A 27124-nucleotide genomic window follows, 5' to 3' on the forward strand; every position below is an offset into this window, starting at 1 on the left:
CAAATTTAACCCCTCGATGTATGTATGTATGGTGAATGTATTGAACGACCATGTCCGTGTTCATCGTAATGAAGGAACCCAGTCACCCGTGCAATGATGTTTATCACAGATGTGTTTTTAATAGTATGTTTTTTTTTAAATCAACGACTCATTTCCTGAAAAGGCACCACCCACCGTGTAACCAAACCAGCTTTGCCGATGATTGTGCGGCCACGACCGTGCTGGAGGCGGGGCTGAGGGCGGTTACTGTGTCGTTGTGACATCACAACCTTGCGGATGTCCTGGCGGCTCGTTTGAAGACACAGTTTCTGAAATCATTTTGATCCTCTCACAGTTTTTATAAAGTAACTAGAAATCCAGAGAGTAGTTTGACAGAAGGAGACGGAGGAGGAGTGTGTGTGAGATGACTGAAAAGGAAGTGCTGTGGTCTCAGAGGAGATTCAGGCTGCTGTAATTGATGTACATGTCCGAATCAATCACTGCATGGTTAAGTCAGACTTGAATAACAAATACGAGGACTTAAAATTCAACCGAATATGTGACTTATGACCTCACAAGGCACCGTGGAGTAATGCCGAGGGCTCGTTTGACCCAACAGGTTAATTGATGCATCAGTTACACGTGTTGGTTAATAATCCTAAGTTAGAGATTTGTGCCAAATACGATTTCACCCTTTAATTAGCACGGACCTCTCATGAGTTCATATGTCATGCATTTATTCATACATTAATTCATGCTGAGTCTTGCACTTAATAATGCATGAATTACGGATACGTCACGTACACTTATATTAAAGTGGAACATCACTTTATGGCACACTTTCATTAGAGCGTGACAATCACGGAGCAGCTGTCCTTCACTGAAGTCTGTCTTTGAAAGGTTGACAGGCTTTGAGGTCAGAAACATTAGCTATAAATAAGGAGATCACTATAATGCCGCATTGTGAGACTCACTTATGTATTCTGAATTCATAATTCGGGCTGCGGCGCAGCACAAAAGCCTTTGTTTAACCATTAGAGATGAACCCCGCTGAGTAATTAAAGGTGGGCTCCCACCAACACCACACGGAGCACGGGTTCAGGCATTGTTTTAGAGCTAATCTGAAAGCTTCTCAGCACAGAAAGTACTGTACCCATGCAAGTATTTTACCAATACCAATATTACTATTTAGTTTTTTATGCACGTAAACATATTATGCTGCTGTTTGCTCTGTTTTTATGTTTCTGGAAGGGGCTGGAAGGAACAGCACTTTGTAGTAGTACACAAATTACCAAAATTTTAACTTGAATTTAACTTGAAATATGAAGCAAAAAATTCTTGTTTCCCCTACTCATTCCCCTCACCTGTGTTTCTCCGCCTCTCTCCACCTGCACCTTATCCCCTCGTTAGTTTAGTTTGTATTTAAGTCCAGTCATTAGTTCGTCCTCCTCATGTAGCTGTAAGGTACATTTTCCATGCATCCACCCATCCACTTTCTAGACATTTATCCTGGTCAGAGCTGCCTGCGTGACTTCCTCCGAGCAACTTCCACTGAAAAACTCTTGCAGATGCTCCTGTGGGATTCCTGGGTTTAGGATTGACTTGATGCCCGGAGAGCGAGCGCTGCTTTCTCTCCCCGAGGGTTAAAGGACTGAAGGCTCATAGCTGTGACCCCGGCACCTCGCAGTCCTGCAGCACCTCTGACAGAACACCTCAGGGAAAACAGGGATAAGCCGTTATTAAATCCACAAAACACATTTACACGGGATTATCAAATTCCCTGAACTCCCCTGTTATCTGTGTGAGGAAAAGCTGTTGGTCCACGGCTCTGTGGTCAACAACACGGTGCCTCCCGAGTCAACAGTTGAGCGTAAATGAAAAGCTCTTCAGGCGTTTGGACAGGAGGTTTCCCGCATCGCCTTATTTTTAAACTTCCCAAAACTACCACCGCATTCTTGACAGCCGCGGCTGCTTTCTGCAGCGATTATCCAGGTGTGCACAGGCATAAAAATAGGCAGCGCTCAAAGTGCTTCACAAACTAATTTCTCCACACTTCAATCACAGTTCACACTATTAGACATATAAATCTGTAGTGTGGAGAAACTGAATAACTGCCTTTTCAATCAACTCTGAAGAGAGATTCAGCAAGAAAAGGCTGCTGATCTGAAAGAAGCTGAGTAGCTTTTCTCATGTGGTGGATGACTACTGCATCAGCCTTCAGCAGTGCAAAACCTCAATACAGTTGGACTTCAGGCTCCTTTATTAAAATGGGGACCACCATCCATGTCTGAGGGAAGAATATACTCCTGAAATCTGCTCGACATTGAAAAGAGCGATGCCAGCTGTCCTATAATTATTGAATTTGTACAATAATTGCGCCCTCTGTACGATCTATTATGCCAAAAGTGTCATAACGAACTATAATTGAACCTTTTTGTGATGCTAAGTCGTTGGTTTTAGTCTGGTTAGCGTATGGATTCTGCATTTCACATGACCCCTTTTTCCAGCAACATGATTTGCAAGCACGGCTGTTGTTCCCTCTCTTAAAGGTGGAGCTCCAACTTGAAGTTTTGCTCTGTTATTCAAATGCACCAGTAATCCAAGTTATTTAAATAATTATCTTAAATTATGACCTTAAAGCTGCTGTAAGCATCGAAGTTTTAGCGAACTTCCTGTCCATTTTGTAGTCAGCAATCCCCTCACTCCTCTCTATTTAACACTTATGTCAACAAAAATATACAACTTACAGCAGCTTTAACTGTCTTCATGCTGAATATGAACAGGCTCCCAGTTGTGCTGTCTTAACAATCTCTTAACAGCCACGGAGAGGATGAATGATTACAGTGACCGGTATCTCTACATAAAGGCATACGAGTCGGCATAGGTTTGAAAAATTCATAACTTATCCTTTAAGCACAACATCATGTCAAGATAAATCTCATCCTCCCCCGCACCTTCCACTTCCCACAGGTGTAATTTTATAAGGAGGCAAGGAGACTTGTCACGCCTAATATTTCATATAAATCATTTATCCCACTCAATTAACTCTATAGAGTGTCCATGACAATCTCACCTCTCCTCAGACGTATGAGAGAGAGAGAAACAGACAGACAGACAGAGTCTGCAGCCGCTGGTTCACACATTATGGTCGTTCCCACAGCAGACAGGTATGTACATTACAGAGAGTTTCACTTTACCATTCAGCGATCACTGCAGATAGATAAAACTGGATTCCTGCAGCGGCTGACAGTTAACGGTGGATACCAAGGACGTTATATCAAAATTTGGACACAGCGCTGGAGGTGGATTGCTGTGCATTTCTATAGCCCTTTTCAAACAGAGACTCTGCATTGTCGGCTCACCTTTACGCCCCCTTTGTTCGCTCACAGTGAACCAAGCAGCGTTACAGAACCAAAAGAGGCATGACAGTACACATCATAACGTTGACATCTGTGTGGATTCCTAACATGTTTCACCTGGTTTCCACCTGTTAATCTAAACATGTATCCACTGACTGTTTATAGTCATATGGAGGCTGTTATAAAGAGATCCTCACCCACACAGCCAGCTTCCGGTTTAGCGTCTGGCTAACTTGAATGGAAATAAATCTCTTCTGGACTTTTCCCAATTTCACTGGAGCGACCTGCTGGTGACGAAGAACACATTTAACAGCCACCATTGCTGATGAAAATCTATTTGACGTGACTCAGGTATACATGTTAACGGATGACTTAATGTGTTAAAGTTTAATCATATTAGGTTTTAGTCTCCTTGGCTCAGACTTCCCTATCTGGAAGTAGAGAATGCTAACTCAATGAAACGCACAGTTACCTTGAGTAAACTTGTTGGAAACATTTGGCATAATGTAAGTACATGCGTCAACAAAATATAAAACAAAGGTCTAGTCGTTTTTTAGACATCACAATGCAGAATTCTTACATATTACATCTGGAAAACTGCTGGTGGCTTCATATCACTCTTCTTCTTCTTACTACTGACTTGAGCTAGTGAGAGAAAACTGCTGGCGAAAACTTGGCCATTAGCTAGCAAGGGAGTGAATCCACAGCATCTGCACGAATGTCTTGTCAAGAGACAAGGAAAAGGGAGGAGGAAGACTGGAGAGGTCGAGGATGGAGGAGACAGAGGAGGAAAGGTAACGATATGATTACAGAGCCTGTGAATTCATTATCCCAAGCAATGTTTTATGAAATACAAACATGAGGCGAGAAATATCAGTTATATACGTACAGCTAATGTCACTGGTTTTCATTCCCGAAATCGGGTCAAATTAATCCAGCAGCAACATCGTCATTTATTTATTTTTTGTATTTTTCTTCACTTGGCCTCTTTTAACTCTATTTGTATTCTCTATCAATTCCTGAGAAAAATATCTGGCTCCGTAGCTGCTAAACGCTCGGGTATGTTTACCAGCTAGTCGCTAACAGTTTCTCTTTGTTGCTGGACAGGTAGTGTACTGTGGCTTTTTAGCCTTCTGCTGCAGAAAAAAACAACACTCAGAGCGAACCGACACAGTAAAGTCGACTGATTAGCAACGAGCTGAAAAGGCTTATCAATACGAGAAACCCCTTTTGCACTGTCAGTGATGCATTGTCATTAGAAAAAGTATTGATTATAGCTGCTTTAACAATTCTTCTTTACAAGTGACGGAAAGCGGTTTTCTTCAGGAATACTTAAACAGTGCAGGATGTTTACATTTGCTCTCTTTACAAGGGTTGGATGAAAAGATCAATGTAAGTATGGAGCTTGAGTGATGAAAAGGTTAGCCAAGCTTTAAACAGTCAGCCTGGCTCTGTCCAAAGTACGTACTGTACTGTGTGTCGCTGTTTTAAACCCATACGCAACGGAAAAACGGTCCAAATCGTTTTAACTATTCCCTGAGTCATCAGAGAACAAATGCTTTTGTCTTATCTCCTGATTAATTAAGAAGATTTATTTTTCTTCGCTCAGTGTGGCACGTATTCCCACATGTCCACTGTTGCCGTGTTAGTCAGAATTTCAATTAACATTCCCCCTCAGTCCGAGTTCACCATTCAGGTCAGTATGTCATGTTAAGTGCCAGACACAGAGTATAAGCAGTATATTACGCACATGAATAGTATCCCATTAAGAGCACAGTGCTCTCATCGCTGAAGAATATAATTGTAGTGGCTTGAGCATTTCCCAGTAGAAATCTCCTCCGAAGCTGAAATGAAAATTATGCCCTTTCCACTAACAAGCTTTCTTACTGACCTCCACTAAGGAAATGGATTCAGACTCTCTTGAATATTCAAGTTCTACCTCCCAAATTATACGTCTAGCAGATTTAGTGCTTCCTGAAAATTATCCTCCCACCCTCCGACAGTAATCTCGCGCTGGGTCCCTCCACCTGCTGGGCACCTGCAGGTCACTGATCTGCCTCCTCATCCTGAGTCACCAAAAGGATTTCTGGGATTTTTTTTTTTGTACTTCTCTGATGCTATAAGCTCCTCCTGCACTGGACCTTTTTTTTTTTAGCTCGAACCTTTCTGTTGAATTCTCTTCATCTCAAATAGGCTTAGGGTCTTCCTTTCTAAGCTGGACAGCCTCACTCAACATGTGTGATTTTTTTCCCCGGCCACTTAATGACAGCAGAAAAACAAAAACACATCCGTATACCTAAACAACTGAATAGGTCGATTGGCAGTGACTCCCGAAACAACATATCTGTGGTTGTACACTTGCACTGGTTAGGTTTAGGCAAGAAAAGTATTTGGTTAGGTTTAGGAAAACATCATCGTTTGGGTTAAAAAAAAGCAAGTTACTAATGTCCCTTCAGTCCCAAACGTACCTCTGCTACACACCTAACTTCATTACGTTAGTAACTTGAAAGAACTCACTGTTGACTTTTGGTTTCACACTCTACTCGAACAGTATGAAAGTCCCGTACTTCCATCCACCCAGACCTCCTTGTAGTTCGTTATACTACTTCCCTTCACTTCCTCCTTTGCTGTCGTAATAATTACTACAACCACTAGAGGTCGCCGCCTAATCACAAAAGTACATACGGGTCATAATAAGCTTCTTTCACAGCCATCCTTATGAGGATCACCTGCAAAAACACGACACTGAAATATCAACAACGTATAAAGTTGTGGCAAAAGAGGGAACAGAAAACTTTGTCAGTGTGCTCCAGCCGAAGAGCTCGTTGGACAATCTAACCCACTTCACGCAGTGATTGGACAAGAGTTTGTGTAAGTTTGAGGAAAGATTGTCCAAAAATGTTTGGGCTTATGCCCGCATGTAACTGTCGTGTCTCTCCCTTCTCCATGAAAGCAGGAATTTCCGACATTTTACATTTAAGTGTTATATTACTTTAGTGCATTCTGACATCTTTAGCTTCGAGTCATGTTTCTGGTGACCTGATGAATGTTAAAGCAGAAGGACAACTTTTAAACTTTCTGTTGACAGCCTTTGCAACATGGCCACCTTGATCTAGGTGCTATGAAAAGGCCTTAGTAGGCAGTTTTGTTATTTACTGATCTAGTAGAAAGAAATGCTTTTGGTTTTGAAGTGTCTCAAGTCCCAGTGGTGAGGGGAAACACATATCAGCTGGGGGAACAGACTTTGACGCAACACCAGCGCTCTTTATCAAGTGAATGCCCTATGTTCACTCGTGTTTCCACAGTTATTACAGTCGTTTCACCGTTACCTGGGGAAAACAATGCCTCTTCCTGTTTTGGTTGTGCAATGGCAGACGTGCTTCTTTTGTGTCGTTATTTGACCTTCATTTTTTGGGGGGAAACTCCAGCCCAGCCAGAATGATAACTTAAATCAAACATTACATCCAGTATTTCTCTCTAGCTCTGATTTGGTCTCCACCATCTCCTGAGGACAATTTTTGAGTCTTCACCAGCCAAACGCCCCTGTGTCTTCACCAATTAGTCCCTGATTTTTGTTTGTTTGGTGCGTGAAGTGGTGTGAAGTGGGCTTTTGGAGCTGGAAATGAGGTTGATAAGAGAAGTGAGAGCGAATAAAAACAAAACAATAAGCTGAAAGAGTCTAAAAGGCTGTAGAGCTTAGGGGTTGTGTGTTAATGTTTTCTTAGTGTCACTGCTACAAGCAACACCTCTCGCACTGCTTGTAGCAGCTTTACATTTATCGATTACCTGACTGTTTTTAAATCATTTTATCAATAAGATGTAAAACAGAAAACTGTCCATTACTGGTTACCATGGCTCAACGTCTTGAAATGGCATGTCCTTTTTGACCAACAGTCAAAACCCCAAAGATAATAAATCTACAGTGATATAAAACGACAGGTCCTGGCGGTCTCGGGACTCAGGCGCTGACCATTAGGCACAACGCCTTCAGTTTCCCATCTCTCTCCTCCCACATTTCCTGTCATCCGTCGACTGTTGGCTATCCAGCATGGGCCAAACATGCCAACAATGGTTAAAGAAGACAATAATATAAAACTAAGAGAAGTAGCAAGTAGCCTCTCACATGACAAGCCAAAAATTAAGCAAGTTTTATTCTGATTTAAAACCACAGAAGACTTTACAAAGTCACAACAAAGTAAACAAAAGACACCAGGCCTACCGTGCAGCTAAGAGCCCGTAAATAAGTTTGTACAAAAAAGTGTTTGAGTTATGTTACTTCCATGATTAATCCATTAGCCAAATGTCCATTTTCCATGAGCACTCACCAATCATCTCCATGTCCTTGACTTCCAGGGAAAAAAGCACAACAAGGTGACGGTTAAAACTACCGGGCTGAAAACAACATTTTCTGTTTTGCAGGCTCACTGTTTCCAAGTTAATAGTGAAGCGAGTCCGGCGAGGGCCTGGATTTGAGCGATCGACCCACAGAGGTACTGTACAGGTCGGGCGCTGTCGAAGGCTAATGGCTCGCAAAGTCACACCAGGTAAAGCCTGCTGAAAAATTTAAAATGTACCAAAACGAAATATCACTTCAAGCACAGAATATTGTAAAAATGGAGCTGTGCTGAAGAGAGGGCAAGTGGGACTGTGAGTGTGTGCGTGAGGGCAAGAGCGTAGGTGTGTATGAGTGAGTGAACACATAGAGGAGCTGATCCTATCAGACTCTTGTCAGGTCCTGTTGGGTTTTTCCTATATAAACCTGTGAGCAAGGAGACTTGTGCTGCACTTACACTTTTTTTTTGTTCACCTCCCCTTCCTGTCTATATGTCTCTCGCTCACACACACACTCTCTGTCAGTCTCTTCCTGTTTTCTTCTGTCTTTCTACATTTCCCCTTTTCTCACATCATTAGTCTCTCCATGTCTCTCCTTGCTCTCTCCCAGGAGCTCACTGAGGATTTAGGCCTCCTCTCCTCCTAGACTCACCTACATCCTTTCATCCTGTTCCCTCCTCTCATCCTCCTCCTCCTCCTCCTCCTCACTCCCCTCTCCCTCCTTTTCTTCTCTCTTCTCTCTCTCTCCCCCCTCCTTGCTTAACCTGCTTCCTGAGCCCAAAAAATAAACCCACACAAGCAAACACACACACACTAACACATTACACACTGTGCACACGCATACAGAATCAAGCCCAAACCCATCTGCAGCCAGCAGCACAACATCTAATCCTTATGCTTGGGGAGGAGGGGGACCTTGCGATCATTCCTGCTCTCTTTCTGTCCCCCACCATTCATTTTCTTTTCTCCTCCTCAATCATTTTCTCCATCCTTTAGCGCGTGCCCCGCATCCAACTGGTAGGTGTTGCTCGTGAGGATGGGACCGCTTCATCTTTGTGGACCTTTTCTTGTCTAGTCGAGTGGTTGTCACTCATGGTGCCTACGAGGATGCTCGCAGACCGGCGCTCGAACCACGAAAGCCAATTTCACTCATCGGCACCCCTTCTAATAAAAAGTGAAATAGGCTGGTGTAGTGTTTGGTTGGGATGAAAAACCTGACGACTGTAAGCTGTGAGCGGCACATGACTGAAAGCCACGGGTCTTGAAGTGAGGATGCCTCGGTGATGCTGCCCCGCTACCCTGCTGCGCTGGACGCTGCTGCCGCCCTGTGGCCGCACGCCTGAACCGCAACCCCCTCTCCTATAATGACCGTTTGATTTCTGGAGGAGTTGCATCACGACCCCCCCCCCTCACATGCACACCATCACCATCACCACCACCACCACCACCTCTACCTCCCCTCTCCATCCACCCTCCACCACCACCACCACCACCACCACAACCCCTCCTCTCTGGGTTGGATAAATATTGCTGGAAGATATATAACGTGTTGCTATGGTGATCAGCTCGTGGGTTTTTTTCATGGCATTTGTGGAAGACAGGGACATGCTGGTGCACAGGGAGCTCTGAAGATCTGGTGTGTGTGTGTGTGTGTGTGTAAGCATGTTTATGTTTGTGAGGAAAGAAGGGAGGAGGAGAGGAGGGGATTGAGGGGATGGGGGGCTCCTTTTGAAGAAGAGGAACATTCACAAAAACACAGCAGACCCAAAAATAGGAGACAATCTCTCAGACCTTGTGTTTTCATGCACGCCATGCGCCGCTCACCCACCGTAGCCTATGTGCACAAAACTAAGAGCCCTGACTAGCAGCCGTCCCTGGGGAGTGTTTAACCTCTCTTCCCCCTCCTCTCCTCCTTCCCTGTCTCCTCCACCACCACCACCTCTCCATCTCCCTGCTCTCCGGCTGCTCTGTCTCTCTGGGGACACGTTCTCAGTCTGCCTGATTGGCTTCTGTTTATGTGCATGTGCTAATGTGTTAATGTGCCTGTGTGTATGTGAGCGCATAAGCATGCTGTCCTCTATCAATTAACGCAACCTGGCGCAGCAATTAACACTACCCATTGTTGTTTACGCCGTGTATGTCGGCGCGCGTCCGCACATGCACACGAGGGACGACTAGTGCATCATTGATCGCCAGCTGTCTGCCATTGAAGTCTCCCTAATGGTCAAGCCCACACAGGCACACAATTGCTATGACGGAACGGACGTTTGGCGTGTGTGTGTGTGTGTGTCTGTAATGGTTCACAAAACACACCACCAACTCTCTCTTTCAGACCAGACGGCATCCGAGGAGACACCTTTATGTGTGTGTTTATGAGTGTGTGTGTGTGTGTGTCGAGCTGATACCAGCGCAGCCCAGATGGCCATCTTCGAGGGGTTTTCTGGAACATTCAGACACTTGTTGCTTCCCGTCATGTCTCTCTCTCTCTCCCTCACACACACACACACACACACACACATGCACAGTGCTTCTTCTTTTGAAGTGTGAAACAGCTTGCGGTCAGCTCTGCTCCTCTTCTATGGCTCCATCAAATCGCAGCCTTTAGAGCCTTCAGATACATGATGAAACAAAAACAACCGTGCAGTGTTAGCTGAGGGAAGAGAAAAAACAGATATTCTCGCTGGATGTGACAGTACAGTTCTTTATCTTCCTCTGTGGTGATGGACCAGTGCAGTCAGGAGATCAGACAGTGGCGTTCACTTGTGGGGGGGGGAGCCCAAAAAAAGTTCAACTAAAAGTACTGTTGACCCGGAAGCTTTCCACTAGCACATCAAAGGCTGTGGTGGCACCTTCCTTCACCGTCAGACCGTCTTTATGTGCGGTGGATCTTCTGCGGTGATTTAGTGGAGGTAGACAGCGGTGCTTAGCTCCCAGGAGCTGGTGTGTGTGTGTGTGTGTGTGTGTGCTGGCACCGAGGTCAAACTGGCTGTCAGATTAGAGAGAGACGTGGAACCAAACGCCTGCGAAGACTTCTGCCGTACGAGGGGAAACACCGTTTTTCGCTTATTTCAGGGACCTGATGAAAGTTAATTGGGGCCGAGCAGGGGTCAGAAAAGGGAACGGGTGTTATAATTTTTCTTTTAGCTGAAGGGAAGGTTGTCATAATTTTTTTTTTTTTTCTCAAAGAGCAGGATAGGGTCTTAATTTTTCTCTCATCCAGGATTTATATTTCATTTCTATGCACCACCGCTCAGTTCATTTTTCAGCCCACTACTCAATTTTCAAGTCTGCTGTACACAACGGTGGCTGAATTATTGCTCCATTAAGTCGGCGAGGTCTAAAGTTTGGTGTAACATTTTAAATTCTTTGTACTTTGCCTCTTTTTGTAATATATACTTGTCACATTACTTTGAGATACCGAGGAGAGAGTCTTGTTAAGCCCTCCCTCCCCATCCAAGTCATTTTGATACAGTCCCTTAATAAATCATACATTTGCCTTTCATCAAAGACCATAAAACCAGAAAGCACCAAGATGTCTCATACATTTACACAGGCTGCACAATGTTATGAATTTCTCATTTTAGGAAGAAAAGAAAACAGATTGGGACCAGACAGACAAGCTGCTTGATTTTTTTGTGCACTCCCTCAACTCAAAGGATGAATTTTGCAAAGTTTGTATCAAGTCAGACTCATGACTGCTAAATAAAGGAGAGTGAAAGTGATCACGTTGCTGTTGTGCACCATTAACGAGGAGTGTCATCGAAGGTGGGATGTGCCCACATCATCTAAATTTGGACACATCCGACAGAGAAACCAAAATCTGAGAGAGAACTGTATGGGATGACAAAAACAAAATTAATCAGCTTCTACAGAGCGATCCTGGAGGCTTTCTGGACCAAATTTGGTAAAGATTGGATGAAATTCGTAGGAGTTAGTAAAAAGAAGTGTGAGAATATCTGTGTAGGTGGAAATGGTTGTGGCCTATTTGGACAGAGAGGTGTGGAAAAAGCAAAATAATTTTGCTTCAAGGTCTTGTGGTTCGATGGTTTTGGTGCTACACTTATGCAAAAAAAATCCCTCCTGGGCTCATGATCTTGATTTCCAGCAAATTATATTGAAGTCTGAATGTTTCTGACATATCCTTTGAACTTAAACGCAACCTTCTTGGCATAGGTCACGAGCCTTTAAAACTGTCTGATATCCTTGCCACGGCAGGTCTGTCCTTATTATATGAATTGATTTTTAGCTTTAAAAGGTGTCACTGCCTAGGTGAAGTACATAACCACCTCTAATTACTCATCAGTGTGACAACAACTGCTCACTAATGCAATGAGTCATCTCAAATGGCATCTAAAATGCTGCAATTTGAATAATTTTGTCATAATGGCTGGTGTGTCTTAGTATTCCTTACTTTTTGTAAATGGTCCTCTTTAACCCCTCTGATGTTTGTTTCCTAACTTTGCACTTAAACGAACCTCCTCATGAGGAAGTAATTCTTTGGATGATCTCTTTGGAAGTGTGACACTAAGTTTACAGCTCACTGTTGGAAAGATCGAAATCTGTTTTGAACGCTCAATGTTTTTCATCCATTAATAAACATGCCAGTGCAGGTCGCCTTCATGTGTTTAGCATCACAGCCTCTCTTCTGAGAAGGCAGAACAAAGTAGTCTGTGTCGCCCCCGTGTGTTGACAAACTGAACTGGTCTCAAAATGTGTCAAAGTTTGTTGACATCCTTCTCTCACTGAACTCTGCTACACAGGAGAATAACAAACTTCGAAATACAGCAACTACAGTCTTTCCTTTATGGTTTGAGCCGTGGTGATTGATGGCAGAGTAACTGAACGTCTAGCTCTTTCATGCTTCAGATGATTAATAGCATGTTAACCGAGCCGGCTCTGAAATTGATAATATAGCTGAAAGTCTTAGGTTTTTCCACTTCATCGCACCCTTTATCCTTCCTTTCTTGAAACTCGCCCGAGGCAATTCATAGAAATGTTACGTTTGAGAGTCGAGATTACCCCGGCGCTGAAAGAAGACCACGTCAAGCAGGCGAAGCAAAAGAGTCCGTAAAAATCAAACAACTGTGAGAAAACTCAAAGACAACTTAGATAAACGCTTGTATTTTCTTTAATGTCAGAATTGTACATGGACATCCCGATGGATTTGCACTTCTTTTTACAATATGTACCACATATAACAGCACCTACATGTTATTTACACACATTACACAAGATTGTATCACAAAGCAGTGTGAAATTTGCAAAACAAGAGCCCCAAGCCTCGCTGAACCATCACGTCCACCCATGAGTTGGCTAAACAAAGTAAAATATCACAGCCCCCTTCTCGATCACAGACCATTCCCCCCTTGTAATTTTCAAGGTTTAAAGCTGAAATCATAAGTGTTGTAACTCTTTAAATAGAAGAGACAAAAAAGATGACAATGCAACACTTTATGTTCTCGTCAATGGGGCAAATGTAAACATTAATTAGGTAAAATGCAAGCTTGGAAACACTGTGACTGCTTTTTAAGCAAAGATGCAAGAACCAGTACTCAGTCAGTTGTGATGCTGGGAAACAGTGCGTTTGGATTAATTGTAAACACGACAATACTATGGGTTACAACGTGATTAGAAAATGGCAAATAACAATGCAGGATAAGGTTACTTAGGCAAAGAAATCTTTGTCGAAAATAAATCTTGCTTTACCATCTTTTGTTACCCCACTACTCAAAGTGTCAAAGTGTGTTATCTGTGTACACTGACAGACCTGCTTTGTGATAAAACCCTGGTTTAGGCTGCGAGGAGCAACTAAAGAAAACATAGGATGAATTTAAGTAAAACAGGAACTAATTTGTTCAAGTGGGTGCTAGATTTGCCAGAACCCCGCATCCACAAACACACACACTCTCACACAAACACACACACACTCACTCACTCACCGTTGCACAACAACCAGAGATACTGTAGCAGCTTTCTCAAAGGCAAAGACAAGTACAACACAGTAAGTGGCAGTTCTGCTGTCAGAAACGCAAACACACAGAGCAGCAGCAGAATGAGAAACACACGCTGACAAGCGTTTTGAGTCAAGCCACACGGCAGGGAGGTGGTTCAAACTCCTGAAGAGTGCGGGTTTCAGTCCAGTCTGGTTTGGCCAGCACTCCACGGAGGAGGAGGGGGAGAAAGTACGCTCGACAGTGAGGGGAAGAGAACTGCAAACAGTAAGCAACAGCCCGATTCATCTGATTAGCGGATGTGAAGCACAAAAGGCGCCCGGCCAAATAAACAATGTCTAAACGCAACATTCTGCAATATAAGGATTTCAAGTGTCACATGTGCTCACTTAGGTATCAGATCTACTGAGGGCAACTAAACAGGAACACTTTCTGGAAAAAGAACAGAACACTACTATGGAGCGGATAAGTGAGACGACAGAGGGGGATGAAAGAAAAATAAAGGGGGAGAAATGTGTCAGGTTGGTAATAGTTAAGTTCTTTTATTTGTAGCATTGCAACTAAGATGAAAAGGAGGAAGATTTCAATGGTTGGCCAAGGCATCAGTCCTCATCAGCTGTCCAGTCGGCCACCAAGGAGAGGACAGAGGAGGGATTAGTGGCGTAGGAAAAGTTCAGAGCATCCTGTTACGTTTATGAGTAGGTGAGTCCGTGATGACATCACTACAGGGGGCAGGGCCTCGTTTACGATTGGCTGTGGAATCCAAATGAAGTGCCATCTCCTCAGCGATGAAGGTGTTCAGGTCCACATCGTGAAGACCATTCCTGCGACGACTGAGGGACTGGGCAGGGTGAGTTGGGGAACCAGGAGGACCAGAACGCACAGAAATGCTTGCCATGGCACCACTAAGGCCTGGAAAGAAAAAAGGAAAATGTAAGGACACGTCCATTCAAACAAAATCTAGCATCTTATACAATGCAACACCTTGCTACTGAACTACGGCATTTTGACCTACCATGCAGCGCTATGGCCTCCCTGAAAGGCTGCAGGTCAGTCTCCACTGAGCTGCCGGTCTCTGGGGCTGATGGCCGGCTTGCAGACACCATGGCAACTCTGGGTGGGGCACGAGCTGTCCGTGGAGGCGGTACTTTGCCACACAGGAAGCTGATGAGGTCCTCGCGCCTGATAGTTCTTCTGCGTTTCTTAACCCATGCAATCACATCCTTATTCCTACGCTGGTAACCTAAATGGATGCCCAGGTCATAGCTCCGTTGGTGAGCCTCCATACTCTCTGAAAACAAAAAAGAACAGATGTTTTTTTTTTTAGTAAATCTGGACACAACTGCAACAACCTCATTTACAAAACAGCCAGTCAATCACAAGATGAGCAATAGTCAAGGAAAGCTATTACTTGCCTTTGTATAGGTTAGTTACAGCTGTGGCTGCATTCTGGAAGGGCACCCAGAGAGAAAGGCCCTGCTGCTGACATACTCGATCTGCAAATTAAATTTAAGAAGTTAGTCAGATTGCGATGCTAACTTTACAATGCCATTGTTGCTGCAAAATCCCACAATCCTCTCCTTCTCCAGCTCGTATTTCTTCATAACAGTCGGGAATGGGCTTTCTTGTGTCGGCCCAAAGAGAAAAATAACTAGCGGGTGGTGTTATTAGAGGCAATGATCTTCAAACTCCTTTCACAGCCACCCAGCATCAAATATAATTGAAGTGGTCTGTATGAGTAACGTAAAGCTACAGAGCAGAGATGTGAGAAAAAGCAGCTTAAACAAAGAACTGGCAGCTCCAGCTAAGGTTCCCGTTTAATAACATACAAGTACAAAGGCTCAGGGCCCGTCCAGTGCTTTACCACCAATCATCCTCACACACATTCAATTATACCACAAATCCTTACATCTAATCTACAGAAGCTGGCCATATGGTTTCCTGTCCATATGGCCTCCTCGACTGGTGTTGAGTTTTACTTTGTGGACATGCAGCTGTGGCACAGTCTGAACACAGTGGAGGGAGCTCAGTGCAGGATGTCTAAACTAAGAGGAATAATGACTGCACTTGCGAAGTAGTTGCAAAATTAAGACAGCTTTAAGGGGAAAATGGTCTGTCTGGCAAAACAACGAACAAAGCCATCTTAAACAAGTGTTCCTCCTAATAAATGACTCACTGGGCACATTAACCAACCATGATGCCTCCATTTAAAACAAAGACTTATTAAAACGGGGCACACACTTATCTCCAGTTTCGGTGTGTGCTAATAGCAAAAGCTGACAGGCGAAGATTTTACTTCTATACTTTTTTTTTCAATCCTTTCGCCATTTTGTTCTGGATAATTACAACAATGCAGTCAACAGCAAAAGGTCCCTTTGTTAGTGCGTAGGAAGAAAACATATCTATGCCGTTACTTATTAAAAGCTAAAACACCACTGCGACGGTGAACTATCACTGCGTTTAACCGTCAACAAACGAGTTGTTTTCAGTCGGCAAACTCCTCCCTGTGTATCGCCATTTTGACGAGCTAGGTAACTGTTAACAGTGGACAAAAACATTTTAGTGTGAGCCATGTTGTGTGCAAACAGAGAGAATAAATGTGCTGGAAGGAGTGAAAACACACGCCGCCAGGTCAGCCGGTGCTTTGTGGGCCAGTTGGCTCGGCCACTGATCAATCCGTTTAGCCCTGGAGGACCTCTGACAACTCAGGCCACTGAGCCAGATTCAGCTCTGTTGTCCCACATTCTGACACTGTGACCGGCTGTTAGCGGCTGCTAGCGTTGTCAGCAGGTTCACGTTAGCTTCCGTCAGCTAGCTACAAAACAGGGTCACGATATCGAGAAGAGAACTACGGGGTGCCCGATGTCGTGCACAACTTGAAAAAATACACATTTTGGTGTCACCCAATACAACCATAAAAAACACACACCGCTAATTATGTTGGGCAGGAAAAGCTGCGAATGGCTAACCTAGCCAAGCTAACCTAGCTAGTGCCCTTTGTGTCTCTCTCCGCCCAGTGATAACGTTGGCTAGCGGGATTAGCTTTCATTAGCATCGGCTAGGACAGCTAGCTAGCTTAACTTCAACTTCGGTGCCGTTAGTACAGACCTTTGTAGAGCTGTGCTACCGCGGTAGCGGAGTTCTGAAAGAGGTGCCACAGTTGCTGCTGGCTTTGTTCCGTCTCCTCCTCGGTTGGATCACGCTGCTCGGCCTCTGCTAAGCACTGCCGTTCCCACTTAGAGAACCAGTGTTCGGGGCCGTGCTCCTGGATCTCCGCTTCTCTCTCCTCCTTCCTCTCCTCCATAGCTAACGTTAGGCGTTAGCTATTAGCCTTTAAGCTAGACTTCGTGTGAAATACTGGACTGTTTGGTTTCCCGAGGTACTTCGCTGCCTTTCTCCTGTATTCTATACGAGAAAAACCGTTTCACGACCCTTACACTCTATAGAAAAGAAAAAAAAAACACAATTCCTGTTAGAGCCGCATTGTGAACATTTTGAATTCCGCCCACACGCCCAGTGTAAAGCACACCAAACTAAAGAACGCGATGACAACACCTTGGAATTTCTGGAACTGGCCACACCCATTTTTCGATATGCTGAAAAGCCATTGGCTGCGACGACTTTCTAGGCGGTTCTCGGTGCTGAACACGAAGCCTGATTGGACGACGGCAGAGAGAGAAAAAGGTCAGAGAAAAACAACGTTGATCAAACCAGGAGGCTCTTCAGCATTCTGAACAGCAGGGGGCAGCAGCGCCATGGACACGGTCAGCACCACAACATGGTCAGCAGCACTACATGGTCAGCACAGTTCACACTGCGTACCTTGTGTGCAGGCTACTTTTAGTCTGTGGCTGTGTTCATTATTTTTTCTTTATCCAGTAGTTACCCAAAGTTAGCTGACATAGCCATCATACATTACTGGTCCTACCACCTTAATTATTTCAAGTTTAATTGCTTATCAATTAAACCTTGTATTTGCAAGAAAAGGACGTGCATTTTATTATTCTTTCAAATATTTTAAAGGTTTTAATATTATAAATAATAATACACTTTTTAAAAAAAATATAGCATGTTTAAAAACAGAGTTTACAAAAAACAAGCAAAAGCAGGAAACAAGAAGACAGAACCGGAAATGTAAAACTACAAAAAGTCCATATGAGTCATTACAAGTTAAAGGAATAAAAGTGATTAAACAGGTAAAAATCACAGAAAAAGAAAGAGCAATGTAAATTTAAAAAAATGATAAGAATCCTTGAAAGTTATGCTTTGAAATTTATGACAACAGTTTCTTAAAGGCCATTTTCTGGTCGACAGGCTTCCTAGAAATAGTAGTAGCCGTCGAAGTAGTAGTATGGTTTCCATCATGTGGTGTATTTCCCTGGATTTGTCTGGGTCTACCACAACGTGTGGTTGTTATGTGGTTTCAACCTGTCAAGGACAATCCCCTGCCTTTTACTCTCCAATGACCCTGACTACAGACAAACAGGTATTGAGAGTGGACGAATGGATGGATCACACCTGCACTACTAAGCACCAGTATACTCTTTATAAACATCGTCATCTGTTATCATGCACTATTATCACATAGCTCATCATAGTTACTGCTGCAGTTGAGATGTTGGGGGTAGAAGGTCAATGTCACATTATCTTTGAGAGCATTGAAGGAGTCCAAAGATCATAGGAGTTAATTACAGATCACATGATTGCTGATTAAATGGTGTCTCACCTGGCTCTCCCTGTCAGACTGCACACGTCTCTGTTTCAGACTGTCCCTCTGTGTCTCTTCTATCTTCACTTTCTGACTGAATTTCTGTCCTTTTGCTGGTAACTCTGCTCCCTCTGACGATGTCTAAGACGGAGCAGGTTGTTCGCGACGTTGAGGAGTGTTTCCAGGAACGAGGGCCGACGGTCACATTCAGCAACTTGCACTACCGTGTTCAGGAGAGGAGGCTCTGCTGCAAGACCGGCCCTGAAAAGCACATCCTCAAAGATGTGAGGTAGGATATGATACTCAGCCGTACCATTATATCTAGTTAAGAGCACTGTTATTGGGTAGTGGCTGTTTGATAGCCTGTTAAAACCACCTGTAGGATGTGACTTTTTCTGTTTTTATACAAATGCTAGAAGTTATTAGATCACATGTTGTTGCACTTTTGGCCCATTTTTCAAACGTGCAAGTATTTTCACTCATTTTAAAATTTTAATTTAAAATTTAAAACTCAATTTATTTGTGTTTTATTTCAATGAGAAGCTGAGAAATAAGTAGAATATCTGGAAAACAGAGTCAAAGACGTTTTGACAGCAATCACATCCTAAGCCAGAGGGAAAGCATCTGCAGTATAAATAGCTATTTTTCCCATGGCAGCGTTATCTGAGCTTTGTTTGACCAGCTATTCAGGCAACATACAGAGGGATAAGTCAAGTAATCAAAGAATGAATGACATTCAAAAGGGTCCAAATTTCACCCCAAAGACTCAGTATTTGATGACCTGGGAATTGTCTTCTTCAGCTTTAATATAATTCTGTCAAAGTTCAAATATAACCTGTGATTGCCTGATTTATGAATGTAAAACTTTAAAACATAGACATGAGACTGTTGCAGCTCACATTTATAAAGGTTGATCTTTGCCTTTTAAAGCTACAGTACACCATTGTCATTGGACATAATTTGTTCTAGAGTGTTTTATTATTTAAAAGATGTAATATGAAACTTTCCATATTAAAATGTCTAAAATTGATTTCACTTTTCTTGTATATGGTGTTGAATTGTGTACATGATCTCAAATGTATCCAACAATGTTCCAACACAGAGAAGTCCAGAACTTAAATCAGTTGCCTGTTGCTAAAACCTCCAGTTAGACACTTACTTCTGTTATTTGTTAATGTCGTTCTTGTTCTTTTTTGTCTCTTTATCATATCTTACTTATTTATTATTATTGTTTTTATAAATGCTTCTCTACTTTTGCTGTCCCCTTTGCTGCTGTAATATGGCAAATTTTCTCATTGTGGGACTAATCAAGAATTATCTTATCTTATCTTATCTTCACAACATCATTAAACTACGTCTTTTGCTCTTATTGGTTTGATTGAGAAAGTCCTAGCAGCAGAAACAACAAACTGTACTGTAGTGTGCATTACAGTGTCCTCTGTGAAAAGACTGAATCATTTTCTGATTGGTTGTTGCAGTGGCATCATGAGACCTGGGATGAACGCTATCATGGGTGCCACTGGAAGCGGTAAAACATCGTAAGAAACGTGTCCATGTCCATGCAAACACAGAGGCACGGTCTCACACACGTGTGCGACCTGACCACATGAGTATTTTTCATATTATTTCACTTCCTGCCAGCCTCCTGGACGTTATCGCTGGCAGAAAAGACCCCGCTGGACTGCAGCATGGAAGAGTCCTGGTGGATGGCAAAGTCGTCACGTCTGAGCTCAGGCTCAGCTCTGCCTATGTGGTTCAGGTACACAAATACAAACATGCACATGCATTCTTTGACAGTATAATACTCTCTGTGCCTAAGAGTGTACCACCTGTGCTTCCAGGACGATATCCTGATGGGCACTCTGTCTGTGAGGGAGAATCTCCTGTTCAGTGCCAACCTGCGTCTCAACCCCAAGCATCACTCCTCCGCAGATAAAAACAACAGAGTCAATACCATCTTACAAGACCTGGGCCTCATCGACTGTGCAGACACTAAGGTACGATGTTCAGACATATGCTGCATAGCACTCGCTTTACAGCAGTATTTGATGTCTACTGTATTGGATTTAATTATATCTGTGGGTGAGGTTGCAGATTGCAATCAACCAGACCTCTTACGTCACCCTTCCTGACGGTGGCCACAAAAAATGTGAAAAACGCAATAAATGACTGAAAATGACTGAATTTCCACTTTTGGGTGAACTTAGCCTTTAAAGTAGGCCCAAAACAAGTTGCTTAGTTAGTTTTCACCCTTGCTGTTAGCTGAGCAGCAGTGTTTTTGTGTATTCATGTGTGTGTCTGTGTGTGCGCAGATAGGGACCGAGTTTCTGCGTGGCGTGTCTGGAGGGGAGAGGAAGAGGTGCAGCATCGGGATGGAGCTCATCACCTCTCCTTCTCTGCTGTTTCTGGACGAACCCACCACCGGCCTGGATTCAAACACCGCAAACTGTATCATCAATCTACTGCACAAGTAAAACACGATTACTAATTAATCTCACATTAGGGAACACGTATTCACACACAAGATGCAAATGGCAACTGAAGCATACAATGCTGCTGAAGATGGAGGGTTCAAACTGTGGGCAAAGCACTGTTCACTGTCAGTTTTAATTAACGTTAGCTTAGCTTAGAGCAGCCATTATTAATGCCCCATAAATCAGCAGCATCTTCACCATCCACTGCTGTCTTTGTGTTTTCTGTAACAATGTGGATGTTAACAAATGTGCTTCTGTGTGTCCAGGCTGTCCAGAAGAGGTAAGACTGTGATCTTCTCCATCCACCAGCCACGCTACTCCATCTTCAGGCAGTTTGACCATCTGACCCTGATGCACAAAGGGGAGGTGGTGTACGCAGGAGCAGCAGACCATGCACTGGAGTACTTCACAAACCTCGGTATGTGTGTGAAGTTTAGGACTTTGACTGGGAATGTGTTATGTAATAATATAACCTTTTTTAAATGTTGCATGTGTTGTTGTTTGGATTTATTTGCATTTGTGTGCGTCTGTTTTTGTGCAGGCTACCAAATTGAGCCCCTCGACAACCCTGCTGATTTCTTTATGGACATCACAAATGGAGAGGCTAAATCAACTTTAGAAGCTCTCGCTGAAGGTACACCCACACAAACGTTTAGGTGTATGACACCGACAGAGGCTCTGAGCGCGGTTTTAGGTGATTTGTGGGTAAGAATACCATCGAGGTGCCTTCGTCATTGGGCTGAAATTGGTTGGAAAGTTTACATTAAGTCATTATTTATTGGTGCAGATCCAGATAGAAGGACAGATCCATGAGATAGGGCATTTTTTTCATATTTTTGTTAATTTCTCAGGGGATGATGCATGGATCTTAATGGAAAAATAAATCGTATTAAAGTGGCTGGTATCTTTAAGTGAGTACAAAAGGGGACTGTGCTCTACTGAGTGCCATTATAGTTTTAAAATGTAAAGTGTATCTATTAAAAAACCTGTCACACACATTAGATTAATGGAAAAAAAATGTAATTATAACTTCAACCTTTTAGTATTAAGGTTCTTGTGTTAGTTCAAAGTGATGAAGTCGCTTCTAAGTCCTAAGAAACTTTAACAGCGCTAATGTTAACATTAAGAATGTATGGACTGCTTAAGAAGGTTAAAAAAAACTATTTTTATTGATTAGAGCATTTACAACCTGATAACTAACTCTAATTACAAGGAGCTTAAGATAAAGCGTTGATCTCATGTCTGTCCAATAAGTATGAAGGTAGATGGAGGGAGGGAGGATTGTTGTGTATGTTCCTTGAGGATCATGAGTAATGACAATCCAAACAGGAAGTCATTTTGACGGCGTTCTTCACAAACAGCACTGCATTTTTCTCAAAATGTCAAACTTTTTTCATGTTTTAAGGACTGTTATAACACATTTATTATACTGCCCTTACCTACAAAAAGCTGATGTATAATGGCATCTGTGTCTTTCCACAGAAGAGAGTAAAAACACGTTGGCGACCACGTACTGCCAGTCCCATCTGTACAAGAAAGTGATTGAAGAGTTGGACCATGTGAACCAGAGCATTGCCGAAGGGGCTAGAGGTCAAGACAAGCCGGCAGAGTACGCTACATCTTTCCTCTATCAGGTCAGCCAACCCTGTAATTCAAAAAGTGGACAAAACATGTTTCTTATATTCAAAATATCATTAAAAGAAATGACTTATTATATGAAATTAAGCGGTCAGTTGTTCTTGCTCAGTCTTAAACTAAGGTGAGTTTTATGATGTTATGTCGCGGAGACTGATAACGGTGCCAGCCAGCTATAAACACAGTATACTTGGCTGCCAGCTGAGTGAACCCTGTTCTTATCTGTCATCATGCCTATAAAAAATATTACCCTCTGTCTGTGTGCGTGTGTCTGTGTTTGTGTGAGACAGATGCGTGTGGTGTGTGGCAGGACAGTGCTGAACACTCTCAGGAACCCTCAGACTTCTTATGCCCAGTTGGCTCTCAACATCTTTTTTGCAATTCTGGTGGGACTCATTTATTACCAAATGCCTCTAACACTGTCCGAGGGTTTACAGAACAGGTACCGTTCACACAACCTGCGGCACTTTATTTTCACCTCTGCACACTCTATCTACTGTAAACGTGACATCTCAAGGCCATATTTTACGAGAGGATTACATAATGAAAAAGAAGTTACCAGTTTATTGTTTTGAAGGTTTTCATATTACAGTATTGCATGTGTTAGGCAGGAAAATGTGGTCAAAAGAGGTTAAGTGATGATGGTTGAATTCAATTAGATTTACAGTAAATGAGTGAGTTGAGAAGACAGGATGTTAAGATGTGGAAACAACTTTGATGATATCGCATACTTGCACAATTCAAGGGACAAAACTCTCTCTCTCTCTCTCTGTGCGACAGGAGTGGAGCGTTCTTCTTCCTTATCATCAACATGGTGTTTGGGAATCTCTCCGCTGTCGAACTCTTTATCAATGAGAGGGCGATCTTCATGTGAGTGAAAGATAACGGTTTATCAGTGCGTGTTAAAGTGCACATGTACATTTCTTACAAGGCTGCCTCAACACTTTTGGTACAATCTGTCTGTGACCCATTCCCTAATTGTTTCTACAGAAGCTATAAATCTATAAAATAGGCCATGTAATAGTTGTTTTTTACTCAGATAGGAAACATAACTTCCTGAAACAGCTGGGTACTGCTCAGTAAACATTACTCAGGAGTAGAGTAACTATTTTTAGCTGCAGAATAATACACATTTGGTGTTTTAGTGAGTATTTCCCTCAGCAGGAGAGTGAATCAAAATAAATGACAGTGCCCATGTTCATCTTTATGAGGGAAAGTGTCACCCAGTGCAAAAACACAAACATGAGACACCCTTCATGTATGTGTTTCTAACAGTTTGTGAAGAACAACAGAGCTCTCTTACATACAGGACTAAGCTGCAGAACATCAGGTCTTGGCTAAATAGATGATACTTGTTCGAACGATCAATAAATTGTTGTTATTGGGGTGTTTTCATGCAGTTTTGTTGACAAATAGAACATATTGAATATTATAAGCTTTATACTTTAATACAACAGTGGTTGTACAGTTAAACGTGACTCAGGGCTCACAGTGTTTGTGTTAATGTTTGTCTGTTGCAGTCACGAGAACTCGAGCGGCTATTACCGAACATCCGTCTACTTCTTGTCGAAGATCTTTGGTGACCTCATCCCCAACCGCATCATCCCCATCTTTGTATTTTCAGCCATCGCCTACTACATGATGGGTAATTCTCATACATAGAGGGACGCACACAACAAGAATACAACCTGTATTCTATAATGCAGAGAAGGCCTTAATGCAGGCAGTCGCCAAGGATGGATGGATGGATAGATAGATGTCCATTTGACGTGACACCACCATGTCTGACTCCACCAGGGAGACCTTATAAAAGCAAACTCCAGATTTATATTAAAATGCTCTTTCTTGTTTCATGAAGTTTCTGTCTTTTCTGTTTACATATCCGCCACTCTTTCAGGGTTGAAGCCTGCCTTTGAGGCATTCCTGTGTTTTGCCCTGACCATGTCTCTGGTCAGCCTGGCAGGAGTTGGTCTGGCCTTCCTTGTCTCAGCAAGTGTATCTTCATTTGCCATGGCTAACATCCTCATCGCGCTACCCTTCGTCTTCATGATGGTAAGACGCCAAGACACATGACACACAGAATACACATGGCTGAGATCATAATACTGTATGTACTCTTGTAGCTATATTATATACTTCCAGGACCGTACTGTTCCCTCTCTTCCTCCCATTTCAGGTCTTTGGTGGTTTTCTTGTTAATCTCAACTCCATGCTGAGCTGGCTCTCTTGGCTGAAGTGGATCAGTATCTTCAGATATGGATTGAACGTAAGATATTAAAGCAGAAGGGTGCGGCTGTGAGAATGAGATCACTGGGGTTCAATTGAATCTGCTTTTATCTGTAGTGAGGAAATGGTTCAGCCCAGTCTCTTTGTCTCTCTCAGGCTGCATTCATCAACGAGATGTCAGGACAGTTCTTCTACGGCAACAACACTGTGTGAGTGTGATAACAGAGCCGCTCCTTCCAGCACAATGACCCTCACACACACTCTCGCACACACACACTGAGCCTCTCTTGTCTGTGCCGCAGTATCCCAGGGGAGGTGTTCCTGAAAGCCCAGGGCATCGACTACTCCACGTGGGGCTTCTGGCAGAACGAGGTGGCTCTGCTGGGAATGGTATTGGTCTGCATGATCCTGGCCTACATACAGCTGCGACGAATCAACCGCTGGAAATGATGGCCGCCCATCTGTTTGTGTGTCTCCATCTTATTTATTTAACAAGCCTCAAATGAAACTCATCATTTGCAGGAAAAGAAACAAAACACATAATAATGCAAAGTAGCTCTATTCTATTCTATATGTGTGCTTCTTAATGTGTTTATTAAATTATTATTTAGCATCAAAATAGTTGTTGAACATTACACATGTAATCTCTCTCTCTCACTCACTCACGCTCTCACACATAAACAAACACACGTGTCGTAACATTTGACTCCCAGGCGGATAAGCTGCCACACAGCGCACTTGGTCTGTGCACGAGGGAATGAAAAGCAACAGCCGAGCCAACGTCTAAATCCTTACAAAGCTACTTAGAGCGAGGGAGACAACAATAATAGTCAGCGCATAAAGGTATTTCCTTTTTTTGTTAAAACCTTGCAGAACCAGTGACGGACTGTACCTTTTCTGATACAAACTTTATGCAAGTTTGACAAAAAGTATAGGGGAAAAGAAAGTGACAGAAAAGCTTTCGAAAATGATTCCCCAACAAGTTTATTTTATTCGCCTTGAGGAAAATCATATGACACCACTCGGTCTGACAGTAACACATACAGTATATCTTCAGTACCATCTTATACCATCTCTTTATGGAGCATTATGTTTATATCGAGTGAAATATTCGAGACTGTTATAGCTGCAGTATGTTTTTGTGTATCATTTTACACACCAATACCAAAAGTCAGCATATTTTTAATCTTTGGAAACTTAAGGATATCAGAATACAACTTAAATTAAAGTTCTATGAAAGCTGACAGTCTGAAGACACACACACCATCCAAAAGTTAGTGTAGGAGCACTTCCTGGACCCAAAAAGAGTTTGTTAGAGGTGCTCTTTGGACAGGGACACATGTAGATGTAAAAATTACAAGAGAAATGTCAAGGTAAAAAGTATTCATTGTCACAGCTTGATACCAAAACGCAGAGTTTACTTTTATGCTGAGACAATGAAGGCATTTTAATAGTTCAGTGCCTTGGAGTTTGTCTGCCTTTAAACGTGTGCTCCAGTATCCTTCGTACTGTATTCGCGAAGCTCTGTTTTGAATGATGTAAGTTGTGTAGCATAAGTTTGAAATTATTGTTGTAAGTTTTATCAGTGACCATTTTTTTAAAATTCAAATAAAGTGTAATTTTTAACTTGTTACTCATATTGCTGTTTATATAAAGTGACACAGACATGCCGCTGCAGGAGTCCCGCCCTGCGTCTAATCCTGCACTCTCACCTCGCCTTGCAGCGCGGTCGGCGAGGAGCTCTTTCCCAGTGGATTACACGTAATCAGTTTAACCTCTGCACTCATTGGACGCTCATAAAATAGTGAAACTACAGATCAGCAAAAAGGAATCTTATCAACATGCGGTTTCACAGGTTGCTGTGTTAGACGCCTCTTTCAATCGAACTTGTTAGTAAAATAATAATGTTCTGCCAATAACCCAACAAGTTGTGATGCGCAAGTTTAAGTTTTCAAATGTGATCTTTTTGTAAAACTTTTTTGGGGGTATACACCAGGGGAGCAGTTCTCATTGGCCTGTGCCATCTTTGTGTTTACTATCTGGTTCTTCTATATAAATCTATGGCTGTGACGTTAGCTAGCCTCTCGTCCATGAGATGCGCGCCTTCTTCTGTGCCGTGGTGGCTGTGGTTAGGTAGAAAGAAACTACAATAAAATCTGGGGGGAAAAAAGTGCCCTCTTGTTCCTCTATAGCCGTGAGAAGCAGACATGTCCACAGACAATATCTCAGTAACTCACACCAAAACTATTTAGATGGATGAATAGCACTACAGGAAACATAATGAAGTTTTACTTCCCCTCTGACTTGGAGAAGAAGGAGGTCAAACAAAATATACAGAAATAAAACTGCACTTGCCAAAATTCTCACGAAAAGTTCAACATTGTCGCAGTGGATGAATACCTGAGCCGTAAAATAATGCAGTTTTCTCACTGATCCTAGAAACAAAACACAAGAGAAACA

The 27124-nt window shown here is 42.8% G+C and overlaps 2 protein-coding genes across 3 annotated transcripts; one reads left to right on the top strand and one right to left on the bottom strand.

The window, feature by feature from the left end:
- Positions 1–12782: 12782 nt before the first annotated feature.
- hapstr1b (HUWE1 associated protein modifying stress responses b) lies at positions 12783–17175 on the bottom strand. The gene is made up of 4 exons (XM_084344476.1): positions 16730–17175; positions 15037–15117; positions 14637–14912; positions 12783–14533 (listed from the first exon to the last, which is right to left on the bottom strand). The coding sequence occupies exons 1-4, from the start codon at positions 16923–16925 to the stop codon at positions 14295–14297; spliced, it is 792 nt and encodes a 263-aa protein (XP_084200602.1). The 5' UTR covers positions 16926–17175; the 3' UTR covers positions 12783–14294.
- Positions 17176–17379: 204 nt separating this feature from the next.
- On the top strand, positions 17380–26236 carry abcg2b (ATP-binding cassette, sub-family G (WHITE), member 2b). Of its 2 annotated transcripts, XM_084344458.1 has the most exons (16): positions 17380–17419; positions 18476–18618; positions 19808–19867; positions 19971–20088; positions 20171–20326; positions 20642–20799; positions 21070–21221; positions 21345–21437; positions 22286–22437; positions 22729–22880; positions 23219–23308; positions 23959–24083; positions 24336–24490; positions 24615–24704; positions 24821–24873; positions 24967–26236. In XM_084344458.1, exons 1-16 carry the CDS (start codon positions 17417–17419, stop codon positions 25112–25114), a joined length of 1848 nt encoding a protein of 615 aa, XP_084200584.1. In that variant the 5' UTR covers positions 17380–17416; the 3' UTR covers positions 25115–26236. The 2 variants fall into 2 exon arrangements, with proteins under 2 accessions (XP_084200584.1, XP_084200583.1); XM_084344457.1 differs by lacking the exon at positions 17380–17419 and having other exon boundaries at positions 18412–18618.
- The last annotated feature ends 888 nt before the right edge of the window (positions 26237–27124 follow it).

The sequence above is a fragment of the Pagrus pagrus genome (assembly GCF_965226575.1).
Source record: "Pagrus pagrus genome assembly, chromosome: 2".
In the NCBI taxonomy this organism is placed as follows: domain Eukaryota; kingdom Metazoa; phylum Chordata; class Actinopteri; order Spariformes; family Sparidae; genus Pagrus; species Pagrus pagrus.

Bases quoted from the DNA above. Each gene is read 5' to 3' on its own strand.
- hapstr1b (XM_084344476.1), bottom strand. From the start codon at position 16,925: ATGGAGGAGAGGAAGGAGGAGAGAGAAGCGGAGATCCAGGAGCACGGC. The intron at 14,913-15,036 runs GCAAGTAATAGC...TTTTGTTTTCAG, and splicing joins TGTAACTAACCTATACAAAG to AGAGTATGGAGGCTCACCAA. The intron at 14,534-14,636 runs GTAGGTCAAAAT...TTTTCTTTCCAG, and splicing joins GGAGGCCATAGCGCTGCATG to GCCTTAGTGGTGCCATGGCA.
- abcg2b (XM_084344457.1), top strand. From the start codon at position 18,467: ATGTCTAAGACGGAGCAGGTTGTTCGCGACGTTGAGGAGTGTTTCCAG. The intron at 18,619-19,807 runs GTAGGATATGAT...TGGTTGTTGCAG, and splicing joins CACATCCTCAAAGATGTGAG to TGGCATCATGAGACCTGGGA. The intron at 19,868-19,970 runs GTAAGAAACGTG...ACTTCCTGCCAG, and splicing joins ACTGGAAGCGGTAAAACATC to CCTCCTGGACGTTATCGCTG.